This window comes from Oncorhynchus clarkii, chromosome 29 (genome assembly GCF_045791955.1).
Source record: "Oncorhynchus clarkii lewisi isolate Uvic-CL-2024 chromosome 29, UVic_Ocla_1.0, whole genome shotgun sequence".
Lineage (NCBI taxonomy): Eukaryota > Metazoa > Chordata > Actinopteri > Salmoniformes > Salmonidae > Oncorhynchus > Oncorhynchus clarkii.
In genome coordinates, this window is record NC_092175.1 from 6,302,802 (window position 1) to 6,323,050 (window position 20,249).

Below are 20,249 nucleotides of genomic sequence, written 5' to 3' on the forward strand. Positions count from 1 at the left end.
CTAGGATAATGGTATTGATGTGAGCCATGACCAGCCTTTCAAAGCATTTCATGGCTACAGACGTGAGTGCTACCGGTCAGGAGTCATTTAAGCAGGTTACCTTCTTAGGCACACTATGGTGGTCTGCTTGAAACATGTTGGTGTTACAGACTATTACAGACTCAGTCAGGGACAGGTTGAACATGTCAGTGAAGACATTTGCCAGTTGGTCAGCGCATGCTCGGAGTACACGTCCTGGTAATCCGTCTGGCCCTGCGGCCTTGTGAATGTTGACCTGTTTAAAGGTCTTACTCACATCGGCTATGGAGAGCATGATCACAGTCTTCCGGAACAGCTGATGCTCTCATGCATGCTTCAATGTTACTTGCCTTCAATGTTACTTGCCTCGAAGTGAGTATAGATGTATAGATGTAATTTAGCTAATCTGGTAGGCTCATGTCACTGGGCAGCTCGTGGTTGTGCTCCCCGTTGTAGTCTGTAAAAGTTTGCAAGCCCTGCCACATCTGATGAGCGTCGGAGCCGGTGTATTACGATTCAATCTTAGTCCTGTATTGATGCTTTTCCTGTCGGAGGTCATAGCGGGATTTCTTAGAGTCCTGCTCCTTGAAAGCGGCAGCTCTACCCTTTAGCTCAGTGCGGATGTTACCTGTAATCCATGGCTTCTGGTTGGGGTATGTACGTACGGTCACTGTGGGGACGATGTCATCGATGCACTTACTGATGAAGCCAGTGACTGGTGTGGTGTACTCCTCAATGCTTTCGGAAGAATTCCGGAACACATTCCGATCTGTGCTAGCAAAAAAGTCCTGTAGCTTAGCATGTGCTTCATCTGACCACTTTGTTATTGAGTCACTGGTGCTTCCTGCTTAAGTTTTTGCTTGTAAGCAGGAATCAGGAGGATAGAATTATGATCAGATTTGCCAAATGGGAGGCGAGGGAGAGATTTGTACGCATTTCTGTGTGTGGAGTAAAGTTGGTCTAGAGTTTTTTCCCCTTTTGTTGCATATTTAACATGTTGATAGAAATTAGGTAAAAAGGATTTGAGTTTCCCTGCATTAAAGTCCCCGGCCACTAGGAGAGCCGCCTCTGGATGAGCGTTTTCCTGTTTGCTGATGGCCATATACAGCTCATTGAATGCGGTCTTAGTGCCAGCATCGATTTGTGGTGGTAAATAGACAATTACGAAAAATACTGATGAAAACTCTCTAAGTAAATAGTTTTATCTACAGCGAGATACTCTACCTCAGGCGAGCAAAACCTTGAGACTTCCTTAGATTTCATGCACCAGCTGTTGTTTACAAATATACATAGACCATCACCCCTTGTCTTGCCAGAGGCCGCTGTTCTATCCTGCCGAAAAGCTTAAAACCTGCCAGCTGTATGTTATTCATGTCGTCGTTCATCCACGACTCGGTGAAACATAAGATATTCCCGGTTTTAATGTCCCGTTGGTAGGGTATACGTGATCGTAGTTCGTCTATTTTATTATTGATTGTTTGTACATTGGCTAATAGGACCGATGGTAAAGGTAGATTACCCTCTCTGCGACAGATTCTTTCAAGGCACCCGGACCGTCGTCCACGATACCTCCGTCTCTTTCTCCTGTGAATGACGGGGATGAGGGCCTTGTCGGGTGTCTGAAGTAAATCCTTCCCATCCGTCTCGTTGAAGAAAAAGTATTCCTCCAGGTGAGTAATCACTGTCCTGATATTTAGAAGCTCTTTTTGGTCATAAGACAGAAACATTATGTACAAAATAAGTTACAAATAAAGCGAGAAAACATACACCATAGCACAATTGGTTACAGGATCGTGAAACGGCAGCCATTTCCTTCTTTATACAGTGAGTATACGAAACATTAAGACCACCTTCTCTATGATATAGACTGACCAGGCGAATCCATATGAAAGATATGATCCCTTATTGATGCCACTTGTTATATCCACTTCAATCAGTGTAGATGGAGGGGAGGAGACATGTTAAACAAGGACTTGTAAGCCTTGAGACAGTTGAGACATAGATTGTGTATGTGTGCCATTCAGAGGGTGAATGGGCAAGACAAAATATTCAATTGTCTTTGAACAGGGTACAGTAGTAGGTGCCAGGCGCACCGGTTTGTGTCAAGAACTGCCACGCTGCTGGGTTTTTCACACTCAACAGTTTCACGTGTGTATCAAGAATGGTACACCACCCAAAGGACAACATGGGCCAACATCCCTGTGGAACGCTTTCGACGCCTTGTAAAGTCTATGACCCGAAAAAATTGAGGCTGTTCTGAGGGCAAAAGCGGGGAGGGTAAAAGGGGTAAAAGGGGAGTGGGGGAGAAACTAAATATTAAGAAAGTGTTCCTAATGTTTGGTATACTCAGTGTATATCAACTGAAAACTCCATTTCCCCATTTATTTACGAATATCCTATAGCTGTTTGTTGCCTGTTGACTGTCACACCTGTATGGAATTTATCAGCTAACAAACAAGCAACCAACAGGTGTTGCCCCTACCCTGGGGATCCACTCAACCTACTTCCAGTCAAGTCAATGACAACGCAGACATTGGAAAACTAGATTTTAGGAAGTGTAAATGGTATTCATCAAGCTAGCCCACTAGTAAAGCATACAAAAAGCAATATAAAACGATAAACGAAATGTAGCCTGTTTGTCCCATTGACGTAACATGTATGGGTTGCGGTTAGCATGCTAATCGATAAGAATATGCACCACAGTGGATATTTTTGGCAGCTTAACGTGACAAACTGAACACAGTATGTATGTATTAACATATCATTATATAATATAGTAGTGGAGAAACATATGAGACAGGAATGGCCAACATTTCACTCCAACATGGGAGTTGATTTTCACTTGCTTCAGGTTGCCATGTTTTTCCAAATATTTTGGAACTGCAGCCTGTTCACATGACCAATATCTGTGCTCTGATTGGAGGATTCCTACAAATTTCCCACTAGGTGAAGCTGCCGATCAATATTCCCCAGATAATAAAAAGTTGCTCATTTTGAATAAACGCAACATGTAGTGCTGAATTAAAATATCCCAGAATTGTTCCATACACACAAAATGCTTATTTCTCTCAAAATGTGTGCACAAATGTGTTTACATCCCTGTTAGTGAAAATGTTTCCTTTGCCAAAATAATCCATCCACCTGACAGGAGTGGCATATCAAGAAGCTGATTAAACAGCATTATCATTACACAGGTGCACCTTGTGCTGGGGACAATAAAAGGTCACTCTAAAATGTGCAGTTTTGTACACTGTAATAAAGCCTTTTTCTAGGGAAAAACTCATTCTGATTGACTGGGCCTAACTCCCCAGTGGGTGGGCCTATGCCCTCCCAGACCCACTCATGGCTGCGCTTCTGCCCAGTCATGTGATATGAATAGATTCTGGCCTAATGAATTTATATCAATTGATTGATTTCTTTATATGAACTGTAACTCAATAAATTATTGAAATTGTTGCATGTTGGGTTAATATTTTTGTTCAGTATAGTTGCCATTGTTTCATGGCCTTTAGGTGTAGATAGTCTCTGAGGCCCTATTCCCACTACGAGAGATGAAGGAGAGTCTGAGGAGCGGAGTGCCGAAAGAGATTTCTACTTTTCAATTCACATTAAATCCTTAACTTTTGTTATGGCTGGCAAAGCAACAATCTTGGTCTGCAGCTCAAATTGATGATAACTTTTACAGTAGACCCTACTAGCCAGTAAGCACAAACTATTTAACAATCCAATAAACTTTTCTTCTAAAACTTATTACAATAATGCAACTTTTTTCTCATCAATTTACATTCAATTAGCTGACAATACACAGCTAACTCCTTAGCTAGCTAGCTAACAGACAACATGCATCATGATCAAGTGATGTTAGCATATCAATAATTACATTGACCCCTCCCATTCGAATATAAAAGTACAATAACGTTATCATACATTTCCATTCATATTATAATACAGCTAGGCTACACAGCTAAGTAATGTTAGCAAGTTAGCTAGCTTGCTAACATGATTGGATTTGTTCTTCTTCTTCAGTATTAACCCTTCTCTTTTCAACACAAACTGAAGAGAGGAAATCAGAAAATTATTGTAAAGATGAAATAGAAATTCAATTGGAATTCAATAAAAAATATACATGTTCTTAAATCCTTAGGCCTTCTCTGAAGTGTAGTAAGTGTGAAGACTCTGAGGTGCAGGTCTGTGCAGGGAGACAGCTAGGGTTAGCTGTTCAGCAGTCTGATCACATGGGCGGTATTAGCTGTCTCGGATCCTTTTGGAGGAAGCAGAGCATGCAACCCTGGGTGGCCCCTGTGTTGAGGATCAGGATGGCAGAGGTGTTTCTGCTTACTGTAGCTGAGGAGGAGTTTTACACATTAATCACAGATCAAAAGTGCAGAAAATTCCAATCTTGCTTTGTCGTTCAATTTTACACCATGTTTTTCACTAGTTCAATCATCTAGAAACAGTGTTGATCACGAGTGATTGAATCTGAACACGTCCTGAAGCTGGACGGGTAGACAGAACATTCAGGGGACTGTTTCTAAACAGCAAGGTCAGTTTACTTTCCCAGGGAAAAGCAGCCTCTGGGAATAGACAGGAAAACCGAGAGGTTTTTAAATGCTTGAGCGAGGTCAACATCAGTACAAATGCATTCCTCTTACAGGATTCACACCAAGCCGATATCAGACCTCAGGATAAGACCCAGATGCAGACAGTTCAAAGTAACAAAAGTGTATTACAAAAACAGGTGGCAGGCAAATGACAGGTCAAGGACAGGCAGAGGTCAGTATTCAGAGCAGAGTCCAAAAGGTACAGAACGCCAGGCAGAACAGTCAAAACCAGGAAGACTAGCGTGAAAAACAGGAGTACGGTGAAAACTGCTCTGGTAGGCTTGACAAGACAAACAGAAAACACTGGTATAAATGCACAGGGGATAATGGGGAAAACGGGCAACACCTGGAGGGGGGTGGAGAGAAGCACAAGACAGGTGAAACAGATCAGGGTGTGACAGCCGAGACATTTTGATTGGTAAAAAGTATAGCCGATTATAAATTCCATTATGAAGTACATTATATAATAATGTGTTGTCACACAGTGATTTATTCAGTGTTATACAACGGGTGGGCGAATGCTGATTGGTTAAGACTGCATTCCAGTCCGGGTTTATTCCACAAGTTTACCCTGGCTAAATCTTTGGCGTTAAAATGCCTATTTACTCTGTTCCATTTGACTGCGCAATCCACTGTCTCATCAGCCCAGCCAGGCAATTTATAAACTTGATATCCACTATAAAAAGCATCTAGACATTATCTCACATTTCTTTTAGACTTACATGTAGTTTTCAACAGTTGAGATTTGTCTAACCCTTGCTGTCTGTCTCTCTTACATTTGCAACATTGTTCCGATTTTCAAATTCGATCTCCAGCTGTCCCATCGTAATGAAGACGTCGGGATGAGACAGACAGGCAGTCAACTTTTCTCAGCCAGTCGAAATCATAAGTCAGCATAATGTTTGGGATATATACAAAGAACTATCAATAGAAATAAGGTCAAACGAAACAAGTGCAGCTAGTTTGCTGTCTTTCTAGCTTCAGTTGGAAGTGATTGTGTTAGTTGTGTTGTTGGCTAGCTCCTCTGAATAACAGTGTCCTGACGAGAGAGTTGTTACACTCTCAAACACATAGATCCCCTGAACGCAGCTCACTCTCCAGATCCTAATCATCTGAATTCTCATCACCTGTTCACACACATGTAAGTCATTATCACACACTATTTAGATCAGTTCTTTGCACTACTATCACTGTGAGATATTGTTTGTTTTGTGACACACTTATATTCGGAGTGCTGGGTTTCCTGGAATTTGCCCATGGACCCAGTTACCGATGTGGTCCTTTACAATAAACACCTGATGTGCCCTGAGTTTCAAACCAGCTCTCTGTCTCCCTCTAAGAATACATTTATCAAAAGTATGTTTTTAATTGAAATGTCAATCATTATTTGAGTGTGTTGGTAACCCATTGTATAAAAGTGATCCCCACTTTTGATTACCACGGTCCCTTGAAGCCGGTGTTTGGGGCCTAACAACACCCCATGCCAATATATCCTCCAAACACCGGCTTCTCTGGCGTTATCACTTAATTATAAATGTGCTCTGCTGTACCACAGCTGCAACTGTTGTATCTGCTCTTACAGAAAGAGATTCCTTGCCATTCTTACACATCCTCTCTTGCTCACTCTCCCTCTTGACAAATTGGGCAATTCCTGGAAATTCTGATGCCGACCATTATCAAAATCAGATCTGCACAATATAGAGGAAATGCATCTTACAGGGGCACAACTTTCACTGGGGGAAATTGCATTTTTGTCCCCCCCCAGTTTTATCATTGGAATGTGATACAAACAAGGAAACGGTGTGCTTTAAGACCATGCGGATGCCTCCAAGCAGTCAGGTAGACTGTTTGGAGTGTTTATCTGACATAAATAAATAAATAAACATATATATATATATATATATATATATATATATATATAGAAAATAGTAAAATAAAGATAAAAATAAAGATAAACCATTGAATGAGTAGGTGAGTCCAAAAATGTGACTGGTACTATACTGTATATTACTGTATATTACATATATATTATATATATACAGTACCAGTCAAAATTTTGGACTCACCTACTCATTCAAGGGTTTATCTTTATTTTACTATTTTCTGTAGAATAATAGTGAAGATATCAACAATATTAAATAACACATATGGAATCATGTAACCAAAAAAGTGTTAAACAGATCAAAATATACTTTATATTTGAGATTCTTCAAAGTATCAACCATTTGCCTTGACAGCTTTGCACACTGTTGGCATTCTCTCAACCAGCTTCATGAAGTAGTCACCTGGAATGCATTTCAATTCACAGGTGTGCCTTGTTAAAAGTTAATTTGTTGAATGTCTTTCCTTCTTAATGCATTTGAGCCAATAATTTGTGTTGTGACAAAGTATACAGAAGATAGCCCTATTTGGTAGAATACCAAGTTCCTATTATGGCAAGAACAGCTCAAATAAGCAAAGAGAAACAACAGTCCATCATTACTTTAAGACATGAAGGTCAGTCAATCCGGAAAATTTTAAGAACTTTTCAAGTTTCTTTAAGTGGAGTCGAAAAAAACATCAAGTGCTATAATGAAACTGGCTCTCATGAGGACTACCACAGGAAAGGAAGACGCAGAGTTACCTCTGCTGCAGAGGATAAGTGCATTAGAGATACCAGCCTCAGAAATTAACTGCACCTCAGATCGCAGAGTTCAAGTAACAGACACATCTCAACATCAACTTTTCAGAGGAGACTGCGTGAATCAGGCCTTCGTGGTTAAATCGCTGTAAAGAAACCACTACTAAAGGACACCAATAATAAGAAGAGACTTGCTTGGGCCAGGAAACAAGAGCAATGGACAGTAGAACGGTGGAAATCTGTCCTTTGGTCTGATGAGTCCAAATTTTTGATTTTTGGTTCCAACCAGCATGTCTTTGTGAGATGCAGAGTAGGTGAATAGATGGCTTCCACAGCATTCTGCAGAAATACGCCATCCCATCTGGTTTGCGCTTAGTGGGACTATCATTTGTTTTTCAAAACACACCTCCAGGCTGTGTAAGGGCTATTTGACCAAGAAGAAGAGTGATGGGGTGCTGCATCAGATGACCTGGCCTCTACAATCACCCGACCTCAACCCAATAGAGATGGTTTGGGATGAGTTGGACCGCAGAGTGAAGGAAAAGCAGCCAACAAGTGCTCCGCATATGTGGGAAATCATTCAAGACTGTTGGAAAAGCATTCCAGGTGACTACCTCATGAAGCTGGTTGAGAGAATGCAAAGCTGTCATCAAGGCAAAGGGTGGCTACTTTTAAGAATATAAAATATATTTTGATTTGTTTAACACTTTTTCGGTTACTAGATGATTCCACATGTGTTATTTCATAGTTTTGATGTCTTCATTATTATTCTACAATGTAGAAAATAGTCAAAATAAAAAATACCCCACAGTAGGTGTGTCCAAACTTTTGACTGGTACTGTATGTCCCCAGACTTCTAAATCCAAAGTTCAGCCCCTGCAGCTTTATATTATCAAAAACAAGCACATACATACTGAACTAAAACATATCAAACTGACAAAATAGCCATCAGTGTTTGAAATTAATTAAGTTGTTGAAAAATGTTCTTGTCTGCTCTCGTCAAACTTTATGTTGTGGGTCTAGGAAGAAATAACTGGGACTATCAGTGTCAAAAAAGTAACTTTTGTTTTCCAAAAATCCATAGGTCTATTTAATAACAATTATCATAACAAGAAAACAGCATCGATCTCCATTCAGTCAAAAATGTCATTTAACATTAAATATCGACCAACGTGAAATGTTTGACATGCAGCTGCATTATTATTCCGTTCCGATCATTGATCCCAACTGATGACATCAGAAGAAATGAACGCGCGTCCTGCTGACAAAAAAGCTATAATATGCGTCATGGTGGGACAGGCGACTATGAACTATCTGAAAGCGACAGTTTAGTACAGTTTAGTACAGCAACAGTGAGGAGACAGACGAAACAAATAGATTAAAAAACGTTTCCAGATCTAGCAGAAGCGTTGTAGGCTTTATTAGTAAACCTGTTCATCTTTATGGGACTTAATTGCAGTTCTGGAAGGATGTTGTATAAAACTGTTCTTATCCTGGCAGCCGTGCATGCGGCTTCGTCCGCGGTTTATAACGGTGAGTAGAATTCCCCTTATGTGTGATGAAATGTTTGTTTCCTCATAAAGTGTGTCACTTTTACTTAAAAGTATTTCATACAAACAACGTGTAGGCGACACTTTGTAGACCCTCTTGATACTGAATATAGCCACACATATTATTTTCCAAATGTTCACTCATTCTTCTAGGCTATAACAGGTCGGTGTGGAAGGTGACTTCATTTTTATGCACTGAATTATCACAACATAGGCTTAGATGTAGCCAACAAATCCATGCACGTTTTTTGTTGTTGTAAATCGTCTCCAAACATTTATAGACAGTCAGGCATACATATTCCTAAATATAAATGACCAAGTCATGGTATATTTTGAATAGGCCTATAGACTATTGTAACCAAAAAGAAAGGATTAAATTCATTCTCTCACACATTGTGTACTTTACTGATATACTTTTCATCCATAGGCTGTGATGGATCAAAACAGCTTGAAATGAATTGCCATGGTCGGGACCACAAAAGTGTTATTTTTGAACACATTTAAGTAGTTGGCCATTTTATTAACATTGTATCCCCTCATATCAAGACATGCCTCATCCCATTTCAAGGAGATCCTATAAAGAAAGCCAAACAGTCTGTTTGAGGCTCTCCACGCCACTGAGTTCTATGACTGTATGTATGTAGAGTATGTAGAGTGCAGTGCTCCACACCTATCCTCATGTGTGGCTGACTCACGTCTCTATGTTGTTTTTCTGCTCAGGCAGCGCCATCGTTAGGACCTTTGCCAGGCGATTAGTCACGGAATGGCCCCTGGTCACAGACGAGCCTATAGATCTGGACCTGCTGGACTACTACCCAAACGAAGACAGAAATGGGCCCGGAGGCAGACTCAACCATGGATCCGCACCGGGACAGAGAGTTGGGTTTATTAACGGGTCCAGACTGGGACAGGTGGAACTGGGCTTGGTCAGGAATGTTACAGGAGTCTGGTCTTACGCTATCTCTGTTACGGCCAACGACTTCCTGACAGGCCGTCTGTCCACCATCTTCATCCCGACGCTTTACACCGTCGTCTTCCTCATCAGCGTGCCCCTCAACACTGTCGCCATGGTGACCTTTGCCCGACAGATCCGTCCCATGAAGCCGGCTGTGATCTACATGCTGAACCTGGCGGCCGCTGACCTCCTGTTCGCCCTATTGCTGCCCTTCAAGATCGCCTACCACTACAGTGGCAACGACTGGGGCTTCGGCGAGGGGATGTGCCGCCTGGTCACCGCCGCCTTCTACTGCAACATGTACTCCTCCGTCCTCCTTATGACCTGTATCAGCGTGGACCGCCTGCTGGCCGTGGCCTACCCCATCAACTCCCTGGCCTGGAGGAGTCCACGTAACGCAGCCCTGGCCTGCAGCTCCATGTGGGTCCTGGCTGTGGGCGGCTCGCTGCCCCTGGTCCTCTCACAGCAGACGGTCTACTACGACCCACTGGGCATAACCACCTGCCATGACATCCAGGACCTGAAGCTGTTAGAGGGGCGCTACCTCTTCTTCTTCCCCATTCTCTCCTGCACCCTCTACTTCCTGCCGCTGTTCATCACGGTGACCTGCTACTCCCGGGTGGTGCAGGTGCTCAACAGGGCTCCACACGGCGTCATAGGTAAATAGAAACCAGACTTATGCACTTCACAAATTATATGCAGCACAGTGACCACCCACTGTCATCATGCAGTTTTACTAATAGGAGCGGTTTCACAGACCAAGTTTTTGGTCTAAAAAGTTGGCTATTTGTATTGATTCTCTTTTCCATGTCTTCTGCACAACAACCTTCCCCATAAGAGGATAACAACATTTTCTATTGGAATTTGATCTAGGTCGTTCAAGGCAGAAGGCACGGGCAGTGGTGATGGTGGTCATCGTGCTGGTGGTGTTTGTGATCTGTTTCACGCCCACCAACGCCATCCTTCTGGCTCACTACCTCCAGATTGGTGGGCGGGTGGCGGGGGAGCCGGACGCCACTCACGTGGCCTACCTGGTGTCTCTGTGTGTGGGGAGCATAAGCTGCTGCCTGGACCCCCTGGTGTACTACTTTGGCTCGTCCCGGTGCCAGAGGCAGCTTGCGGCGGCTCTGGGGTGCCGGGCGGCCACAGAGGGAGGAAAGAATCTGGCCTCATCCTCTGGTTCTTCCAGCACCAGCACCAGCACCAGGATAAGTAAGGTGGATGCCTTCCAGGCCAGCCTCAGCAGCCAGTACAAGAAACTCCTGGTCTGATGGATGGAGACACAGAGAGCTGTTTCTGATTAATTTACTAAAGTGAAGAATATATATTTCATTGACTGAAGTGAAGATTATATATTTAGTATGTACACTGAGTATACCAAACATTCGGGAACACCTTCCTAATATTGAGTTGCAATCCCACCCTCTTGCATTTAGAACAGCCTTAATTCATAGGTTGTCGACTCCAATGCTTCCCACAGTTGTGTCAAGTTGGCTGGATGTCCTTTGGGTGGCGGACCATTCTTGATACACACAGGAAACGGTTGAGCATGAACAAATCCAGCAGCATTGCAGTTGCTAACACAAACCGGTGCGCCTGGCACCTACTACCATACACTGTTCAAAGGCACTTCAATCGTTTGTCTTGCCCATTCCTCTGAAAGGCACACATACACCATACATCTTTTAATTGTCTCAAGGCTTTGCCTGTCTCCTCCCCTTCAACTACACTGATTGAAGTGGATTTAACAAGTGACATTAATAAGGGATCATAGCTTTCACCTGGTCAGTCAATGTCATGGAAAGAGCAGGGGTTCTTAATGTTTTGTACACTCAGTGTATTTCCCCTTTTTCAGACAGTGTATATATGGTCTTAAAGATAGCCATGGAGCAAGCTAGGTTTTTTTCTGAGGAGATGGAATGGATTTGGGTTCGTACGTTGAATTCAGTCAGACGTTCATCTGTAGCCTGTGACTCCTGGGCCTGGTTTAGCTATGCCCAACTATATGAAGAAGATACATTTGTTTTAACCGTTTATTTAACTAGGCAAGTCAGTTAAGAACAAATTCTTATTTACAAGGACGGTCTACACTGGCCCAACCAGTGCAAGAAGCTGCTGGTCTGATTGATATGGATCAAAGCTGTTTCTGACCTGAACCCAACCACCAAGAAGGTACATTAGGGTGAGAGAGAAATTAACATTTCCATGTATAAAAATGTATGATAATGTATAACATCTTTAAATTTGTATCTTAAATATATTTCCCGTTGAAGTTGCTATTCTTGAAGTAGGTTTATGGTCCTCAAAGCAGTGTCTAGGAAGTTTGATGGTTTGTGATAAGGGAATTACAAAGGGGTCTTTGTTCAATCATGTATTGTACCATTTCTTAAAAGAACACTGTGGACAATACAAGGAAATGCTTTTATACGCAGGTTTAGTGAGCTCACGTCCATGCCTGTAGTGTAGGATCTGTTTCTGTTAACATTTACCATTTTTTCTATGTACAAATATTTACTAGCCTATGTTGTCAGTGTTGCATAGAAATACCATTGCACTATATATTATATCGCTACAATAACTTTAGCTCAGACTCATTATTGCAGTAAATTTCTAATTGTGTGAATATTTAGTGTGTTTGCAGAAATGGGAAAGCTTTGAGGCAACTCTAATACACAGCCTAGGAGGGCTAAGGTAGCATAAGTAGTGCTGTGAGGCCCCCTATTGGTCTAAATCATACTTACGTCAAGTCAATTTTATTTCACATTACATCCAGCGGGTGGTGCTTCGTAGCTACTTATACTGCACAAAAATATAAACGTAACATGTAGTTTTGGTCCCAAGTTTCATGAGCTGAAATAAGATCCCAGAAATGTTCCATACGCACAAAAAGCTTATTTCCTTAGAATGTTGTGCACAAATCCCTGTTAGTGAGCATTTCTCCTTTGCCAAGATAATCCATCCATCTGCCAGGTGTGGCATATCAAGAAGCTGATTAAACAGCATGATCATTAAACAGGTGCACCTTGTGCTGGGGACAATAAAAGGCCACTCTAAAATGTTCCATTTTGTCACAGATGTCAGATGTTTTGAGGGAGCATGCAATTGGCGTGCTGACTGCAGGAATGTCCACCAGAGCTATTGCCAGATAATTGAATGTTCATTTCTCTACCATATGCCGCCTCCAACGTCATCTCACAACCACAGACCACGTGTAATCACACCAGCCCAGGATCTCCACATCCGGCTTCTTCACCTGAGGGATTGTCTGAGACCAGCCACCCGGACAACTGATGAAACTGAGGAGTATTTCTGTCTGTAATAAAGCCCTTTTTGGGGGGAAAAACTCATTCTGATTGGCTGGGCCTGGCTCCCCAGTGGGTGGGCCTATGCCCTCCCATGCCTACCCACGGCTGCACCCCTGCCCGTTCATGTGAAATCCATAGATTAGGACCTAATTTATTTATTTCAATTGACTGATTTCCTTATAAGAACCTTAACTCAGTAACATTTTTGAAATTGTTGCATGATGCATATTTTTGTTCAGTATATAGTTCAAACAAGTACTCGGCTTGCTAATAGAACAAATTTGGTTTGAATCAATTAAACATTACTGAATTTTAATGGTCTTAGGTGCCATAAAGACATTACAAAAAAGCAATGGTAAATATTTATAATAAAGCATCCTTTCAGTTTTAAAAAAGTTTATTAGGAGGAAGGATTTCAAATAATGGACGCATTGCGATTTGCTGAAATATTGAGAAATATTGAGTAGTACACACACACACACATATACACACACTCAAACATGTCGATAATTTCAGGTAGTTGACCAAATGAGTTCTACAATAAACAATACTTTTTTTTCTATTATGATCTTAAGACAAAAGGTCAGATAACATTGCTACTTCCCGTTCTCTTCTCTGTCCTCACATACCATCCCCCGTCACCACCAATCCTATCCTATCCATTCCTCCTTTCCACCTGAAGAAAGACAAACAGAGCAGGAGAAAAGCACCTGAGAGTCCTCAAGCAACTAGCCTTCTGCATTAAAGGACACATTTTATTGGCCAAACAGAGATGCTAGTGACTAAGTCAAACAAAAAGACCAAACCTTTGGAACTTCCACTGAGCCTGCCCTGAGGACACTGAACCTTATGCAACACACACCCCTCTCTCTCTCATTCATCTCATAAACCTTTGTTATGTGTTGCAACTGGGAACATAAAGAAGGAGAAGAAAATGGCAGAGGATAATCTATTTCTTATTATTTAACCTTGAGGAAATATTCTTGATTCACTTTTCTTTTCCACTGGAAGGTTAACCCACTATTTACTAGCCTACCTACTAATCTACTGCCGTGCTGTGCTGAGATGTAATTTTCCTTAGGCCTATGCAGGTGGTATTGACGTTGCCCCTTCGCACAGCTCTAGGATCAGTTTATGCCAAGGTTCCCCAACTAGTGGCCAGCTGGACAAATTTGGCCCACAGGTGGTTTTATTTGGCCCCCATGTTTTCTGAGCAAAAAATAAATATTCATTGTCGGACATATTTGTTTATACAAACACCAGAAAATCAGCTCTAAAGTTATTTTAATTTGAGAATCTGTTACCAAGTATTTCCACGCACAATTGAGAGACGTGGTCTTTTACAAACGTCAGCAAGGTTTGAAATGATGTTTTAGTCAAATCTGTTTGGGCTTGGTTAATTTGCAGTCTACAAATTAGTTGTAATTATTTTCCAGCCCCCGACCATCCGCTCAACTTGAAGCCTTTGTGTAAAAACACAAAACTGACCTTAGATCAGTGTCTGAGGGCGAGATCCTACCAGAGCCAGTCAGCCTGAGGAGACAGGTTTTTTTTTTCTTCCCACCTGTTATGTGATGTGGTACTTCCTCTTTAGTTCACTTTAACGTCGTGCGGACAGAAGGAATCCACAAACAAACGCGCCGTCGGCATTCAACGCTCTTCAGACATCACAGATAGATTGCTGCTGGATCCTTTTGTGGAAGTTAACATGAGTTTTAATCCACATTGTTTGAAACTGATATTTTTATTGGCCTGTGCCGAGCACTGTCTGTCTCAGGAAACTGGTAAGAGCTAGCTAGCCCTTTCCCCTCGTCTAGTCATTGGTGTGTGTTTTTGTTCGTTGTGATATTCTTTAATGTGTTTATGGTAAAAGTATTGAGTCGGATCCCCTCTCTGATTCCTAAATGAATACGTTTGTGAAATACTCCTTGTCTTAAGGTTTGTAAGAACGACATTGATTGCATTCGTTTTGGAACCGGTGTTGTGCTGAAACCCCCCCCCTGATGGCATACATCAGCGTCAAATACTTTCTGTAGAACAAACTTCATGTCAGGGCAGGCTACCGAAATGAAAAATTAATCTAGGTGTGTAATATTAAACATCGCCTTGGTCCGTACAGTTGCCCTTATTTTAGCGCCCCAAAAACGTAATACTTCCAGATGAACTGTAATGTCAATACCATTGTAAAGCACAATTTCTCACCTTTCCAACATAATCAATTACATGACCTAAACGCTGCCCGTTTCTGCATAATTCAATCAGGCAATGAGTCCCGTCGGGTCTTTTTAAAAATGGCGGGTGGGGAAGCAAAACTAATGCGTGATAGTCAGAAGGGGAGATGTCATGTGGGAAAATGCTTTTTTTTTTCACTTGATCTGTCCAACTTATCACATTATCGCCTCTAAAATGCAAATAAAACACAATAAAGAGTTTATATAATGTGTCATTACATACCTATTTGAAGGTTTGTGTTGAATTTGAATCACTTTAGCACCGCCCTAAAAACCTGATCTTAGATGTAAACGGCAGCTTTGAAAAATGACTAGGTATCCCCCTTACCAGTCACTGTCCACTTCTTGTTTTTAAAGGATGAGAGAAGTGCTACACCAGGTGGAGAGAGAATGTAAGACATAAATATTTGCTTTATGCGTGCTGTACGTTACGACATGACATGTCTAGATGTAACGAAAGCAATAAACATTTCAGAACAACTATGGCTGAATTATCCCTTTCAAAAATACTAGTTGAATAAGACACGCTCTGTCTAGCGGCGAAGTCGGCTCCAAACAAAAGTGACTTAGGGCCTAATTAAGGAAGGGCGTAGTAACCTAATTTGTAAGATTCTGTTTCCCTATGCAAAAGTGAACGCTTTCTCTGCCTTCCCAATGACAACTAACTAGAAAATTCTAACATTTTATTGAATGGTGAAGAGATGTTGTATCACAGAACAATGAGATATATTTCACTGGATGTAAAACTGTGACTTCTGATTGGCGTTTCCACTCACTACCAAATATGGTGATGAACGGGGTGCCCAGTAGTCGGAGCAGATGGATTTTTTGCTCTGACAACTGCCTTGGAATCCTACTTTTTAAATTTGAGAAGGGCGCTCCTCCCTCCCTGCTTTCGCCCAATGACATGACTGGCCTTTGTCCAGTGTAAAATAAGTCCCTCATCAATTAGTATGGTCACATGGTGCTTTCAAGACAACTAGGAACTTGGGGGGGAAAAAACGTGGTCAAACATGACGTCAGTGATCTTCAAGTCGGAGCTCTAGAAAGATGCCCAAATTTCCCAGTTTCCCAGTTATTTTGAGCGGGGCGGCATTCCCCTGCTCAGACGTTGCATGCGTCAACCAATGGTTGCGTGCCACGTCATCGACTGACATTATAGCCATCTGTATGTGGTTAGCTGATATGTAAAATACTTATCCAGGCGTTGTAAGAGCTGGCAAGGGTGAGCAACACCTGGGCAGAGGAACGTGTCCAAAATGTCATCCCACATACTAATGACAGACTTGACAATCAAGATTTAAGAGGAAATGACCACCTGGAGTCTTATTAGTTGACTTCATATAATTTGTCTTTATGTTGGCTCTATATAATTTCAAGTAATAGTTGAAGCATGAACCTGACGGAGAATTAAATCACATGTCTATTGTATTCAAATGGCATACTTTTTAACCCCATTGTCAGAATTCCTTAATAGCCCTTTTCCTACTCGCCTTGTTCCTCTTCTCTTTCTCAGAGCAGATCGATGCTGATGTTATAAACCGAGGCTTCACGGGGACCGAGTCACCGGAAGGAGTGTGGGTCTCCCAGACGGCCCACATGGTCCTGGACAGTCGTCTGACCACGGTGTTCCTCCCCATCGTCTACATCGTTGTGTTTGCTGTGGGGCTCCCCACCAACGCCATGGCCATCTGGGTCTTCCTGTTCAGGACCAAGAAGAAGCACCCTGCCGCCATCTACATGGCCAACCTGGCTCTGTCCGACCTGCTCTTTGTCATCTGGACTCCCCTGAAGATCGCCTACCACTTCAACGGTAACGACTGGATCTATGGTGAGGGGTTGTGTAAAGTCCTGGTGGGCTTCTTCTACGGGAACATGTACTGCTCCATCCTCTTCATCACCTGTCTGAGTGTCCAGCGCTACTGGGCCATCGTCAAACCACTCTCCCAGAATAGGAGAAACAACGAGGTAGCCATCGGCGTCTCTGTCGCAGTCTGGGTGGGGGTCTGGCTGATGACCACCCCTCTCTACCTCTATGACCAGACGGTCATGGTGACCAACCTCAACATCATCACATGCCACGACGTCACCCGACCCAGCCAGAATAGCATGGCCGCAGGCTACTTCCTGACCATGGGAATCCTGGGATTTGTAGTTCCCACCGTGGTGTGCGTGGTGGCCTACATTCTGATGCTCAAGTCCCTGAGGAACTCCATGACAGATGCCAGCATCACTAAGAATCGGCGCAAGGCGGTGGTGCTAATCATCACGGTGTTGGTCATGTTCCTGGTCTGTTTCACCCCCAGTAACATCATGCTGCTGGTGCACTACTCCCTCCTGCTGGCCGGAGGCGTGAACAACGGCTACGGCTTCTACATCTCTACCCTGTGTCTGGCCGCCCTCAACAGCTGCGTGGATCCTTTCATTTACTACTTCATCTCAGAGGAGTTCAGGCAGCATGTGAAAAACACACTGAGATGCCGCAGTGAGAGGACGGTGGAGAGAATGAGGGTCTCGTTCAACGCTCTGAAGTACTCCAAAAAGAGTAGCACCTACACTTCCGACTCTGGGAAAACACAGAGCAGCTCCTGTTAAGCGGGGTTGTCATGTGGAGATAGTTGGCTGTACTGATGTTTTTCAAAGAACTGGATGGGTGAAAGGGAATACCGGGTTGGTGTCGATTTACCATGTTTCTTTCACCTGACATCTGTTATCATCAGTATCAATGGAGACGAGGCCATTTTGAATGGAGATGCAAACCCAGACTACTTCATATATGATGTGCTTATTACATTGCCTTCTCTCTCCTCATACATTATTTTTTTTTTTTGTGCAGATTTTGTTGGTTTTATGCAGAGGACAAAATTGCTTGAATCGATGATCTTTGTAGCACCTGTGCATCCTTGTAAATGCACATCTGATTGACTCAGGTGACATGTATAAATTGTTTTATTTATTGTTCTTTAAAAAATATATATATAGTGTATACGTTTTCTTTTTCTGCATGTTGCGATGAAGTATGTCATGTCTTTATTTTTTTATAAAAAAATTAAATTCTATGGCCTTGGTTTTCAGTCAGCCGAGTGGCATTTAGCATCAGAGGTGAGATTGCTTGCATGAACAACTTTAGCCTACACACTGAGATATGACTTTAGGGAAGTTCTGAGATATGACTTTAGCCTACACACATTATCTTTAATGCACAGCATAGCTGCGAGAAGTGGGCCTACACACTGAGATATGACTTTAGCCTACACACTGAGATATGACTTTAGCCTACACACTGAGATATGGGAGATATGACTTTAGCCTACACACATTTTAGCCTACACACTGAGATATGGGAGTAGTTTAGCCTACACACTGGGGCCTACACACTGAGATATGACTTTAGCCTACACACTGAGATATGTTGCCTGCGTTGCAGACAGCTCTATTGGTCTGTTTAATAAAGGACTTAAAGGTCCAGTGCATTTCTTTTGTGATTTTTTTTATTTTTATGATTTGCTGAGATATGACTTTAGCCTACACACTGAGATATGACTTTAGAACCCTCATACCCCTACATCCTGAGATATGACTTTGCCTACACACTGAGATATGGCTAGCCTACACACTGAGATATGACTTTAGCCTACACACTGAGATATGACTTTAGCACGACACACTGAGATATGACTTTAGCCGACACACTGAGATATATAGTTTTGTCAGTGACTTTAGCCTACACACTGAGATATGACTTTAGCCTACACACTGAGATATGACTTTAGCCTACACACTGAGATATGACTTTAGCCGACACACTGAGATATGACTTTAGCCTACACACTGAGATATGACTTTAGCCGACACACTGAGATATGACTTTAGCCGACACACTGAGATATGACTTTAGCCTACACACTGAGATATGACTTTAGCCTACACACTGAGATATGACTTTAGCCTACACACTGAGATATGACTTTAGCCGACACACTGAGATATGACTTTAGCCTACACACTGAGATATGACTTTAGCCTACACACTGAGATATGACTTTAGCCTACACACTGAGATATGACTTTAGCCTACACACTGAGATATGACTTTAGCCGACACACTGAGATATGACTTTAGCCGACACACTGAGATATGACTTTAGCCTACACACTGAGATATGACTTTAGCCGACACACTGAGATATGACTTTAGCCGACACACTGAGATATGACTTTAGCCGACTGAGATATGACTTTAGCCTACACACTGAGATATGTTGCAGTAATGGCACTTCAACTTGGTTGACTCAAATCCTATTTAATCAGAATAAAGAAAGGGTGGAAGGGGTTTACTTCAATGTGGAAAAATTACACATCTAAAAAGATTTGCCTCAAGTGACATAGTCCAGGCATACATGAAATGGTGAATACTTTGTTTATGCAGCAATGCCCAAGAGACCCAATACCAGATTAGCATAGTTCTGATTTATATAGAAATGGGTAAGGGAGACCAGGGATGGTTGTAACCCTTCACTGTTTCTCAGCGATTGTTTATGGTAGTGTATTCAGAACTTGATACAAACAACCTACATCTGTCCTTTACAAATTGGTGTGGTCATATATGTAAATCAAACTGCCAATCCATGGTGTCTTAAATACAAGGAGTGAAATGTTACAACTAAACCAGACCATGGGGTGAATTGTAACAGAATTAAAAAGTGCATATCATGACATGCAACTAATTATTGAATGCGTTTGAGACCATGAGAGCAACGTTGCCAAGTTTACATAATATGCATTATTTCACTCTCCTAAATGGTTCTCAACCAAACAGCAAGACTAAATGAAACACCTGAACGTGTGTGTTTGCGTGCGTGGCTGTGTGTGACAATGTTGGACATGTTCACTTAATCAAGAGTCCCAGTTGTGACAGTGGTGTGTATGGCTGTCCTGGAGTACAGGCTTGGTGGGCCCATCATTTGAT

The 20,249-nt window shown here is 42.2% G+C and overlaps 2 protein-coding genes across 3 annotated transcripts; both read left to right on the top strand.

Annotated features, from left to right (window-relative positions):
- Positions 1–8,505: 8,505 nt before the first annotated feature.
- On the top strand, positions 8,506–12,804 carry LOC139387999 (proteinase-activated receptor 1-like). The gene is made up of 3 exons (XM_071134476.1): positions 8,506–8,772; positions 9,510–10,403; positions 10,618–12,804. Exons 1-3 carry the CDS (start codon positions 8,682–8,684, stop codon positions 11,013–11,015), a joined length of 1,383 nt encoding a protein of 460 aa, XP_070990577.1. The 5' UTR covers positions 8,506–8,681; the 3' UTR covers positions 11,016–12,804.
- Positions 12,805–14,351: 1,547 nt separating this feature from the next.
- Positions 14,352–18,339, top strand: LOC139388000 (proteinase-activated receptor 2-like). 2 transcript variants are annotated; one of them, XM_071134478.1, is made up of 2 exons: positions 14,352–14,833; positions 16,797–18,339. In XM_071134478.1, exons 1-2 carry the CDS (start codon positions 14,758–14,760, stop codon positions 17,873–17,875), a joined length of 1,155 nt encoding a protein of 384 aa, XP_070990579.1. In that variant the 5' UTR covers positions 14,352–14,757; the 3' UTR covers positions 17,876–18,339. The 2 variants fall into 2 exon arrangements, with proteins under 2 accessions (XP_070990579.1, XP_070990580.1); XM_071134479.1 differs by having other exon boundaries at positions 14,353–14,833; positions 16,802–18,144.
- Positions 18,340–20,249: the final 1,910 nt, after the last annotated feature.

Excerpts from the sequence above, each read along its gene's own strand:
- LOC139387999 (XM_071134476.1), top strand. The coding sequence starts at position 8,682 with ATGGGACTTAATTGCAGTTCTGGAAGGATGTTGTATAAAACTGTTCTT. Across the intron at positions 8,773-9,509 it reads TTCGTCCGCGGTTTATAACG|GCAGCGCCATCGTTAGGACC; the intron begins GTGAGTAGAATT and ends TTTTCTGCTCAG. Across the intron at positions 10,404-10,617 it reads GGCTCCACACGGCGTCATAG|GTCGTTCAAGGCAGAAGGCA; the intron begins GTAAATAGAAAC and ends AATTTGATCTAG.
- LOC139388000 (XM_071134478.1), top strand. The coding sequence starts at position 14,758 with ATGAGTTTTAATCCACATTGTTTGAAACTGATATTTTTATTGGCCTGT. Across the intron at positions 14,834-16,796 it reads CTGTCTGTCTCAGGAAACTG|AGCAGATCGATGCTGATGTT; the intron begins GTAAGAGCTAGC and ends TCTCTTTCTCAG.